Source organism: Apteryx rowi, unplaced genomic scaffold (assembly GCF_003343035.1).
Source record: "Apteryx rowi isolate R43461 unplaced genomic scaffold, aptRow1 scaffold_257, whole genome shotgun sequence".
Classification (NCBI taxonomy): Eukaryota; Metazoa; Chordata; class Aves; order Apterygiformes; family Apterygidae; genus Apteryx; species Apteryx rowi.
Window position 1 is genome coordinate 936,708 of NW_020448941.1, and position 13,154 is coordinate 949,861.

Below are 13,154 nucleotides of genomic sequence, written 5' to 3' on the forward strand. Positions count from 1 at the left end.
ATTGCTGAAGATTTAAAGTATGTAATTGTATCCACTCGCACCCTATATTCAAGTCGAGTAGGGTTCTGCATACAGACAGAAAAAAGCCCATGCAGATCTTAGTGCAGAATCAGGGCCCTGAATTGTAAAGTGGAAAAAATAAATATTTTTAGGATCTGTATAGGAGACATGTATTTGGTTATTCCAATATTAACATACAAGCCCAATGGATAAAACCCAAAAGCATTTGCTGCATTTTCTGAATGCTGAAAGAAGTTAATACGGCAACTTAAAACTAGACAGGAGAAACAATTACCATGGCTATTTATTGTAGGTATTCAAAGTATTCCTACAGAAGTTTAACAAGTGATCATGTTAAAACTAACCGTAAAAAATTAAGTCGCTCCTGTACTTCTTGCACATGACTGTATCTACTCCCTGGTCTTACAGTTTGAGGATCATATTCACCATGCTCTGCAAATATGAAAACTTTTATTAGACAATACATGCAGAAAAGACATACTGACTTTGAAGGGCAGCTCATGTTTGACAACTTGCTGTTCTGAACATAATTAAAACCACTCAAGGGACAATAAATTTCCAGTAAGAAGTATAAAAATCATTTTTAGCAGCCTGCTAACAGCTAATACTGCATCCTAAATTAAAACGGGCATAGGCAAAGATTGCTGAAGCCTATAATCAAATCAACAAATACTTATTTGCAGATGTGTTCACCATTCAGTATAACAGAAGTATTACAGAACAATTAAGAATCTGCATTCTAATTAGTCAAATCAATTCTTCCATATTTCAAACATTTTCTTTGGGAAGGAAGTCTGGTAAAGTAAAAGTATACCAAACATATCATTCAGATTGTTCAGTGTTTCTTTTTCTAAGGATGGTCTAGTTTCATTACAGGATATCTTTTCAAGAATGTCAGTTTTAAGTTTTTAGGTTTTATTTCTCCAAAGAAAACTGCAACTCCAGTTCTTTAGTACCCTCATAAGTATGTGTACGTGTGTACGTGTGTGTGTGTGTGTGTGTGTGTGTGTGTGTGTGTGTGAGAGAGAGAGAGAGAGAGAGAGAGAGAGAGAGAGAGATCACACATAGGAGGAAAGAAGATGACAACTTTATCTACTGTAATTTTACAGGTATAAAACCCAGATGCCTGTAATACTGACAGCTTGAAACAGAACAATAGTTGTTCAAACTGGAAATAAACCAAGAAATCACCTTTTACACATAATTTTTCAAATCTTAGCACAATATTGCCTAACAAACAATTGTTTGCTTGTGGAAACTTGATTTTTTTATTTATTTTTTAAGAGATACAATCTAGACATCTCTCAAAGAACTTCTTAATGTACTGATCTTTATTCTTTGCAGTAGAAGAAAGCAGTTACGAACTAGCAGTACTTCCAAGAACTTTAGGAACCCTGACTCGGATTTAACACTGACATGCTACTGTGTACAAACGTAACCTACAGAGGTAGAAGTTTCATAACCATTAAAACAATTCAAATTCAGAAAAATGGTCCTTTCCTTTAGCAGGTAAAATCAATAAATACTAATCATAAATTAGGATTGCTGGACCTTTGTGGGTGTGGGAATTCTTCAGAACAGGAAGCATCATTTTACTATATGCTTCTTCGATAACACGGCTCTGGTCTTTGATCTGTACTAGTCAGAAATATTTCATCATCACACACATTCAGTAAGACCCCTCCATTATAATCTAATTATTGCTATATACCTTATTTGTAAAGTTATACAGATTACATTTAACTGAAATGACTCAACTGTGGGAGATTGTACCATGACAAAATCCAGAGTCATGGTAAAATTTATCTTGAAAATTGAAAAAAAAATTAAAAAAAAATCAGTATTTCCTATTATACTAAGAAAGGAAAAAAATGCTAGTCTAACTGCTGAAATGCGTCAGAAGGGTTTTAGAATTAGAGAAAGTAATTGTCATAAATACTGCTGTCTATATACAATGTGCAAAAGGTACATTAATTTAAAAATTAAATAAGGGAAGTCAGAAGATTAGTAGTAAACTGGTATGTCTAAAAGACTGGAAACATTCTGTCCACTAGAAATCTTTCAAAACTTTAAAATTAACCTTAATGGAGTCAGCATTAACAGGCAACTTTCAAAAGAAGAAACAGGTCAAAATCAATTCTAAAGAAAATGTTATAAAACTAGCAACAGAAAAGCTATATAAGTATTTGAAGTAGGAAAACCTGAAAAAGACGCTGTGAGTCCAGTAGAAGAAGCTACTAAGGTAGATAAGGACATTGCAGAGAAACAAAAATTAGTTACTTTAAGTGTTCAGCAGATTTTATTAGGAACTGGGGTGACTATCTGTGCTTTTTTTTTCCTGGTATGAATAGAGATTAATTCAGAGACTCAAGTGTCAGAAGTGGTAGTAATAGAAGAATTTGAGTGTTGAAGTCATCCAAGGTCAATGAAGTAAGAATTTAAGAATTCTTAAAACTGCTGAACTAAAAAACAAATAAACAAAAAGCCTTCAGTCTCCCTTAATATTCTCCATCTCGGCTTCATTAAACATCTGTCTAATTTAATCCTATACTATTTCCCCTAGGAAGTCTAAGCGTGATCTCATTAAAAATGTTTTCCACACAGAGGAGTGGAAGGGGAGGGGAACAAATGTTGCAAATGATCACTGAACAGAAATTTTGAGTACTGTAAATGGTACAGGATACTTAATTCTATCAACTCCAGATCTGAACAGCACTGTTAACTTGCCCATGAAGACCTTATCAAGCAGTGTAAAAGTAGTACTGAAAATGTCCAGATTAAAAGGAGAAAGAACAAGAACAAATATAACATAATTACTTAAACAGAATGCCTTCCTTCCGGACTATACCATACAATACCAGTCACTTCATTTCATGGAGGACTTTGCAGAGTTGGGGGAAAGGGCAAGTTCAGTGGAAGATAAAGTCAATGATCATAGAAAAAAAAATTTTTGAAACAAAGAGTAGGCTTTTTTAAAAAAAACTTAAAAGGCAAAACCATAAAAGGGAGTATTGTAGAGAAGAATATACATTAATGAATAAGAGGAGAACAGGAACATCTGTTCTTTCCATCACGGAACACAATTATGAAAGCTTTCAAGGAAAATCAAATTATGGCAAATTCAAAACTAATGCAAAAACATTTTCACAAATTATTCAGTTAGTTGTGGAGTTAACTTCCATAAAGATCTGTGAACAATCAGATTTTTTTTTCCTATGGCATTTCTTTTTCCTATGATTAGATGCCTGCCTTGTATATTCTCCCTCTGTCTCATTCATATTCTCCAGCTCAGCTTGATTCTACATTTGTTCAGTTCTTGCTTTCTACATAATCAGCATAACCTTCTTTCTTCTCCTTTCATTTATTTCCCACCAAGCATCTTCTCTCTCCTTCTCCAGGAAGGCATGGAAATATTAGGATGCTTACAAACATCACACTGCTTTCACTGTATTCTGATCTATTTAGTATACAAAATAGAAACTGAAATAAAAGTTGTATAGACCGGAACTGCCTATTACTGTCTTAGTACAGTATCTAGAACATTAGAGGACACTTTCTGGCTGGCCTTAATTGTGCATAAAAGCACCTAAGAAAAAATTCTGCACTGTGATCCTTCCGGCTTTGAACTCTGGGGCAAATGAACAGATACTTGGCAGCAGCTTTACCTTAAGAAAACAAAACTTAATTGCTTTGGAATTAGATTTAAATTATACTCTTTATAAATTTACAATTCTTATTTTGCCAAAAATGTTTATATTATTGAGTTGTCATAGTTGACTGGAGGGGAAAGAATGTGTTTTTTGGCACCAGAAAAATCACGTAAGACATTCTGAAATGTAAAGCAAACATTAGGCTAATTTTTCTGCCAAAGTAATCAACAATGTGATAGGTAAACAATATTGTCATAAATGACTTTTCAGTTCCAGAGTTAAAAGTTAATTGAAATTAATGGATCAGTTCATACATGAATAGTACATGTAGGCCATCTTTGGACAAAAACAACATTGCACTGCATAGTTGTTGGTTGTGCTTCCTCCATAATCCTGAGGCCTACACCAAGATTTTCATAGCTGGCCAATGCCCAAGGAGAAAGCTGTTCATACAGTTAAAATGTGACACTCACTATAACTGGAATGTCATTTTTGCATCAAATGAACAAAGCTTATGAGTTCCTAAACCACCTGTTAAGTTTACTGCCTTGGTTTAGTAAGGTCATTCAGTTGTAACCCCTCTCCCACCCTTTACCAAAGTCAAAGGGCACTCGACAGCTTTCAGAAGTTACATGAAATAATGCATATTCTATTCCACCTTTCTGGACAAGACTAAGCTTAAAATACTATGGGGTGAGAATAAAAAGCCTTTAATACAACTTTAACATTAATTTCTACAACACTATCACAAATTAAGCAAACTAAATTAAGGTAAACCCTCCCATGTATGCCTCAGTGGAAAAATACAGCTGCAGTCTGAAGGTCTTAAATGTCTTAAATATCACTCCCATTTACCTGCATCTAGCTGAATCAACACCTTCATAGAGCACCAAAACTCAAACAAAGGTGTTTGAAGGCATATTTTAGATATAGATAACAAACACTCCAGAATTAAATGAATTCCAGAATTAAAGGTGGCGGGGCAACCTACATAAGCATACTTTAACCAAAACTTACTTTTGGTAAGTAACTCCCTCAAGTAAAAGGAAAAAAAAACCCAGGAAGATAAACATACACACAGATATATTTTACAATGTGCAATATCTTAATATCTCTGAACAACCAATGCTGAATTCCTAAACCTTTAACATAATATATCATTTAATTTTTGAGATGTAACTGAAAGGCTGGTAGGATGTTATGGCAGGGTAGAACGGTCCCTACTTCCAGTCCCAGTAGGCGTGGGGGGGAGGGGGGGAAGCTTGTCCTACATCTTTTTTCCCCCCTCACTTCTGTTGGCTTACTTTATAGAATACTATAGTCCAGTGTTACAGAGAAAGGCCTTCCCTACTGCCCAAATTCTACTTCAGTAGCTAGAAGGCTATTTTCCTCCAAGGGTAAGAGCGTAAACTCATCAGCATAGGGTTTTGTTTAGACTGAAATATATAAAAACTGACGTGATGTGCTGCCAAAGTATTGCTGATAACATATGCAATGAGAAAGCAACTAAACAGAACTGGAGTTGCATGGTAAAAGGAAATGGTATGCCAGTAGTCTTAAGTCCCTGACAAATTCCAAACACTGGCTTCAAATACAGATTATTTAAAAAATTCTCAAAGGAACTTACAAAAATTCAAGACCAGAAGTGGGGCAAAATTCAAGACTATTATTAGGACTTTCCACAAAATAACTACCCTAAATTAACTAGGGCAAGATGATGTGCATCAATCCACAGATAAACATGAGCAGTCACTTCCCAATATTCTACTGTAAAACACACCATGTATTTTCAATTATGAAACAAAATGTTTACATTTTAAGCTTGTTTTGACCCAATCTAACACCACAAAGGCTGCCAATACCACACCTGCTCTAAAATTAAGCAAATAAACCTATCAGTTATTTCAATATGAGAGTTTACTTTCAAGTCCATTTTCAACTGGAGTTCTCGCACACTTTATTTATGAGGCAATTTTTATATAGAACTTACCTTTAGCATACTGCCTCATGCTTTCCATATAGGCAGAGAGATTTTCTGCAACCAGCGTAACTAGGGCATGATTGTGCTGGAGTTGATTGATTAAGTCATGTCGGTAAAACACATGGGGACTTCGCTGAGTTTGACTGAAATGAAAATACAAGTGTTACAGAAAAGCAGATATGTCTTGCACCTAACTAACAGTTCAGAAACTGATTCTAAAAACTTGTGTCTTTGAAATAAGTTCCAAATTTTGATAAAAGGTTTATTATAGAAAGCATATTAAGTCTCTGACAATATTTTTCCTTCTTTTTTCCCTGACACATTAACAGTTTGTACCAGTTAAGAGCAGTTAAGCAGGATTATAGTTACAATCAGTATGAAAAGTATCAAAGCAATCTGAGGAGTTCAGTATGCTAGGAGGAGAACGTCTGCAGCAGGGTAAGAAAGGTAATGTCTGCTTGCAAACTGGATAGTAAAGATAGAGATTTGATGGTAAAATAGCTATAATCTCTATAAGCATAGTTTTCTCAATGCCCACCTGATAGTCTCTCTCCTAAATTTAGAAGATAAGTATTATGTAAAACTATGTCAGTTTTCAAAATGAAAGCTCACACTCTTAAAACTATAATGAAACATACTAGCAAAGAACGCAAGACAATTTTTCTGACACTTGGAAAGTCTGAACAACTTTGCATTCTTTGTTTTTCTAATGGTATAGCTACCAAAAAGAGTTGGCACAAACACAAAAGAGCATAGTTACAAGGAATATATACTCCAAGAAGAAACAGGACTAGAGTTCAAGAGAAGGAATACCACCCCAAATAAGTAATCAGGTGATAATTAAGTATATTATCAAGATCTGAAAAAATGCTTTCTTAAAGAGACATTAGTCATACTCATTTTACAAAGTAAGCTGCAAGAGGAAACACAGGGCTCAAGTCCCACATCCCATGAACACTATCAAATTCCAAAACTTGGGACTAATCACCTCTGTGGTATAGCCTCAAAAAGCCTCAATCAAGACACTCAACCTTGGCTGTACAGATAACGTAAATCTGGGTTGCTCTTCCAGACCAAGAGGGAGAAAAAGAATTACTCATTGTATTGCCACTCAGCTGATCCCAAAGCCTGTCCCGAAGAAATACAAGTGTGATTTCAGAACTACTCTCCTTTCCTTTAATGCTCAGAAGACAGGCTCTAGAATTAGCTGAATAGACTGCTGGTGGGAACTCTCATCCTTCCTGGGATACAGGGTCTCAGCATCAGATGATCTAGAGCACTCAGTAGTATTGTCACACCTTTTGAGAACAGTAGGGAAGGCAAGGAATCCCAGATCCAGCATCAGCTGACAATGATCTTGCATCAGATAACTGCATTACTACAGATGCAATGACAACAGAGCAATTGATTTATTGGGCTAGAGCTCACTGTCACTCTGGGCTTAAAAGACAGAGAAGTCATTAACACCCATCCCAAACATCCAATAATTTTGTTATTTGCAAGCAACAGTATTTGGCCTGCTAAACAGAGAGGTCTTCAGAAAATTCAATTTTAGAATAAGCAGAGGTTTCTAAAACAGCTCAAAAGATGTGCTTAAAACAAATTGTGCTTAAAAAAAAGCAGACATTTGTAGGAGAGAAAACCAAATGGACAAGAATATGAAGGCAGAAAGCATACAGGGCTTCATATTACACAGAGACAATCTCCTCTGTTTTCACTTTCAGAAACTTTCCAGCTACACATCATTCCATCTCCATCAACCCTCCTTGCTGAAGATAATCCAGTAGCAAAACAGAATATTGGATTTCTCTATTTTAGTGGCTGAGATTTTACCTTTAGACAAAAAGATGCATTTACAAAGGATAATATTAAATGAGGACTTTGACAATGCATATGATGATACAACTAAAGGAACAGGCATAAGTAGGAATGGGTATTTTACTGAATTAAGCTATTTGCATGTAGATTATATAGTCATAATAGCATGCATTTGTATTTATATGCACATATGTATGCACATACATATAAAAGTTTTTATTTTATGGGAAAACTAATACAATCATATTAAGTATAGCAAAAGCAAAGCTGGATCAGCTGAAGACTTTCTTCTGAGGTAGATATTTTTCACTTTTTCCCCTCAACCACATGCACTAACAGTAAATTTGGACACATGGATGCATCTTGGTTAGCAACTACTTCAGAAAGTTGAAGAATTGTAAGAACTAGAGTTATGAGCTATATTGTTGCACAGCATTTGTGAGCAACATGCACAAAGCAGTTATTCTAATGATCTGCTAGGATGGATTCAAAGGCAAGATGATTGTCTCCATGCACAGAAAAAAGCTGATCTGACAACAACCAGACTTTTTAGTATGCTTTCTAGAACTAAAGCAAGCTCCACGCACAACTACTGAATTCTTCCTCAAGCATCTAAGGCTGGGCTCATTGGCGATGCTGCCACTGTGACACACTGCTTTATCAATAACAGAGAAGCACGTATGAAAAAGGGAAGTTAACAGCAGAACTGTCATCTTTTCATTGTGCTTCTGCTAAATGGATATCAAAGATCTACATATAAGAACATGAAAAACTATCATTTTGAGATGGGTGCCAAAGTGTTTTGGAAATACTAAAGAAAATTTAGTGACTAGAATGCATATCTGATAGGAAAATATTCTCCAAGTAACAAAGGCAAAATTCCCCAAATTTTGAACTTATTTTTTTTTTTTTAAGTTGAGCTTATCACACATATAACTTGCCCAATGTAATACTGCATATGCAACTTAGCTTTTTAAGTTGAGACTTCTTCTATTAGACCAATACGCTATCAACCTTTAGAAGCAGACATTAAAGAATCAAATAACAGGGACAGAACCCAGCAAATTCTACTTTTTAGGCTAAAAACTGACTTGAAACTAAATTCATTGTTGTCTTAAAGCAGTCACAAATCCCTGAACTCACAACAGAAGGTCCTCTCAGTGTTCAGTTGATTCTCCTCAGTAATTAATTTAGGAGACCAATCTTCTTATACTGCTAAAGTAGATACAGGTCAAACTCAAGTGCTTGAAACTGGTCTAGATGAGGCTCTATCTCAGCCACCCAACACAGAGAAAATTAAGATCATTAGTTTCCTGTACACTAACATTAGTATGTAAAGTTGGCTATCCTGATATTAATAGGTATCCTTGAACATATCCAAGCATTACTTTTTTTACATTGTTGCAATTCTGGTTAAGCTAAGCTTCCCAAAACATGTAGCTTTTCTTTGTGGTCAGGGAATTAAATGTTGCCAAAATAACTTTATAAGCAATTTGTAATTTTATTCAACTGCAGGATTAGCTACAATAATTAAATCCTCCTCCTGAAAAGAATCTCTACAGTACAAATGGTATAAGGTAATTTATATGTATTTTTGCTATAAATCAGTAGCCTTAGTCTTTCCAAAATGACCTTTAATTGCCAACGAACTGAAACACCCAAAAGAGTATATAGTTTATGCTATTAATATTGCACAGACAAAGCTCAGTGAAATGTTTAAGTCAACTGTTACAAACATCTGTTTATGTTTTCAACCCAAATTCTAGAAGAATCAATGCTAGAGACTAAAATTTTAAGTCAAAAAAGGTATGCTGATAGTAATAAGTACTAAATATATGCATTACTATTTCCAAACTACATCAACATTAAAGAGTTATCAGAAACCAGAATAATCAGAGGACTGGGAGTCACTGATTACCTCAAAATGATCTTTTCTCTCACTAGGGACTTCCAGTCACCTGGGCAGTATCAATGACTGACTAAAAAAATTCTCTCAACAATATCTTGCCAATAAAGGCTTCTCCTTTATCAGCAGAATACAGACTGGAAGAGGTCTTTATAGATCATTTGATTAAAACCTTTAAGCCTCAAAACCTCAAAGCTTGCTTTTCTGCCATATTTGTTTTTAAACTCTACATAAAAATTTGAGGTATTGTCACACACAAACACAGGCTTGCCAGAAATTGAAGAGATGGCCTGATAAAAAGGGGAGATATTCAAACTGTCCAACTGTACATACACCTGCAATACAAGGAACTTGAACTTCTACAATCAAAAGAGAAATTTAGGTTTTTCCCAAGACTAATTCAGAGCAGAAACCTAACCGGTGCCTTGAATGAGCCCCGCTCCAATAATTGCTTAAAGCAAAGCTTCTTCATTAAGGCACCAACTAAAAAGCATCCAACTTGTTCAAATACCACGAACAACCAGATAGCTACGTTCCCTCAGACCTTACTGCACATAGAGTGTCAAGGACTCCAAGAAACAGAAAAGAAACTTGTTATCTGCTAAGGAGCAGGTATTTTTGTGACCCTCTTGGAAAACCCCTAAACAATATTTATGAAAAATTGTAAAGGATTAAAATGTCATGAAAACTGAAAAACTTATTGCAATCTAAATGAATAAAGAAACATCCAAAAGCCAGGAATGCAGCAGTACCACAGCTCCTTAAAATGTTATCAGTAAAGAGAGAACTGCATGTAAACTGAAGGCTTATCCTTCAACTTTCCCTGCCCTTGGCCCTTCTTGTTAGTACATTAATAGCAACATTGATTTGAACAGTCTACCTGCTTACAAGAATTAAAACAAAGTAATTATGATACAGTGATATGCAACCAACATCTTTCTGGCGTTTGTAAAGACTTCTATATGGATATAAAAGAAAATGTTCAGAGCACAGAACCTCTGACATTTCTGTAATGAAAACACACTTAAAGTAATGAAACCAAGCTTTTAGATTTTTGGCCTTTTTCCTAGAGTATTTTCCACAATAGAAAAATGTCACCTTTGATTTCAAGTATCTGAACTACATGACCTGTATAAACTTATGATCAAAGAACAGGTACATGCATGTGCATACACACACACAATATATTTTATTTATACGATGTAAGGTAACTCCATTGTTAGGCAGGGAAGTCCACGCATAACAGAAAAAAATGAATCCAGATTTTCTGTGAATCAGACAACTACCCTTCTAAAAATGAATACCAGCACGTTTGAGAAAACAGCTAATGCTCTCTTACTAAACACAGTATGTGCGAGAATTTTTTAAAAGTATTAAAACAAACCCAAGAGCATGTTTAAACACAGATAATGATTTTAACTAAATTCTCCCTGCCCCTCATAACAAAAATTGCCTCATTCCAACCCATTCAACTGTAACAGACAAAATCCCATTTGCATTCCATTCTTACCTCAAGTTTTGTGGTGCTTCACCAAACAAACTACAAATTTCTCTAATTTGTTTCAGTGCAGGAATGACCCATTTGTCATTTGTGCGAAGCTCTTCTATAAAACGATCTATCCACTGGATCTTTTGTGTGTCTCGGTCCTTAAAGAGCAAGTGTTCACAATCAAGCACATTGCAGAAACCCATACATTCCCTTATTTTATTTGTTTCCAAGACAGAATAGAATGTACGAAGCCACATAAATATCAGATTGTATCAACTGAATTCTGAAGCGTACATTCACAAGAAGAATATCTGAGTGGCACTAGGTGTTAACAGAAGCCAGCACAATACAAGTTCTCTTCCTTTAGGCACTCAAGTATTCAGGACATGCTAAAACAAAAACTACAGCTAGACAGGGCCATCAGTAACTAATTTCTCCTCTTTCAGTTATTTCTACTCATTATTCAGAGTAAATTGCTATAAAATAACAAGAAACAATTAAGAAAAAATAAAACCTGCCAGTGGCTGTCAGGCATGGATGATGGATGAATACGGAACCATGAGGAATTAGTATTATGGCAAAATTAGGAGACGTTAGAAGAGAATAGTATAAAAATATCATCATAGAGAAAAATTTAATTGTGTTCAAAGCACAAAAAACAGGGTAGTTTCAGTACCCTTCTCTAGGTCTTTTCTAATATTATTGACGACATGTAAAGGACTTGAAAACAAACAAAAATGAGGACAGCCATTAGCTGCCTTTCTATTTAAGCAACTGTTTTCTAAACTGAAGAAAAGACAAAAGGAGCAAAAAACACTTGCCCTTTCTTCCTACTTATTTTGGTAGCTTTAATTCCAATATGATCATCACAATAATATGTCACCGATTGCTTTACTAGTGACAATAAGACAGGCAAATTAATATATTTAGCCCTCTCCAGTTAAAGCCCTAATTCTGCTACCTATAACACATCCCATAACACTTTAAGAATACCTGGACATTGGTAGAAGGATACTAGTCTCATGAACAGCAAAATTTCTGTTAAATTACCAAACTCCTTAAATTTTACATGAGGAGTAGAAGGAAACTTTCAGTGACTGATTTCACAACAGACCCACATACCAGATTACTCACCTGTGAACAGCTGTAATCTAAGATTTTAATATGGGCACTAAGAGCCTGGTCCATGATATCCACCGGAACATCATCACTATGAGCCAAGTTCCACAAAAGGTTCAGCACTTTGTGTGCCATCACACCATCTTTGTCATCCTCTGCAAGACGACGGATTAACTCAAGTAGTTTCTCACGCTGTTTCTTGCTTGCATTTGTCCAGCTTGCCTATTGAGAGATTTTATTCAATATGAAAACAACTCATTTTTTAATTTAGTTCCAAACATTATAACCTGCACTGTTATAAATGATGACAACATAAAGTTTTTTTTCCAATGTAAATAAATAGCACATTATATCAATACAGCAGTCAAACACAACTGAATAGCTCTTCTAGTGTTTACTGCTGACATGTATTCAACTTCGAGACTTGAAAAAAAATTCTTAAAAATCTTTGACAAGCATATCTGTGATGTTTATTTAAAGTTAACACGACTGTTGACAAGCTCAACAGTAGTCAAAATAGAGTGGACTCAGCTGTTTCTCGTAATTACTTTCTAAAAACTCTTTTGCTTATAATTAAGATTCCTAAATTACTTATAATCGCTAGTGAGTAAAATTTTAATATCACTGCTGCCTCTGCATCTGACCAAAACAAATGTTCTCTTCATCAAGTTAACCTTTTTCTGAAAAAGTTACAAATATAACATTACTTCACATCTATCTTTCAGCGTAAGACACAAGCGATAATGTTTTTTGCATGGAATCTCTAAGTATTATTTGAATATCTAAATTTCTAAACATTAGGCCTATATTTACTGAACTAGGAGAGACTCATTAATTTATGCACAAATTATATGTAAGCCAAAATGTGACTATAAGGCACTTATCTAAAACCAGAAAATCAAGTCTACAAAGCTGGCTTGCGTTTTCTAGTGCAGTAGACTGCCCTCCGAAAGTGAAATAGGAAAACAGGCCAGATTAACATTATCTTTCAGAAACAAATCATTTAGTGCACTGATTTCAACCAAATCACATGTTTAAAAAMATGACATTTTCTTCTTCCTGAGACTGTTTCATTCTATGTTTATGTTAACTAGGGCAAAATTACTACATGATATAGAGGAAACTGGGGGAGGGAGGGAGGGAAGTCCTTGATCTCCCTCTTCTATATAT

General features: G+C 35.0%; 1 protein-coding gene across 2 annotated transcripts in view; it reads right to left on the minus strand.

Annotated features, from left to right (window-relative positions):
- Positions 1 to 13,154, minus strand: part of USP9X (ubiquitin specific peptidase 9 X-linked) — an 84,393-nt gene that overhangs the window by 54,294 nt on the left and 16,945 nt on the right. For both annotated transcript variants that reach the window (XM_026067270.1, XM_026067271.1), the window contains exons 11-14: positions 12,000 to 12,206; positions 10,887 to 11,023; positions 5,662 to 5,795; positions 366 to 453 (exon numbers count right to left, since the gene is read on the minus strand). In XM_026067270.1, coding sequence (XP_025923055.1) covers positions 366 to 453; positions 5,662 to 5,795; positions 10,887 to 11,023; positions 12,000 to 12,206 — 566 coding nt within the window. The remainder of the gene's footprint in view (positions 1 to 365; positions 454 to 5,661; positions 5,796 to 10,886; positions 11,024 to 11,999; positions 12,207 to 13,154) is intronic.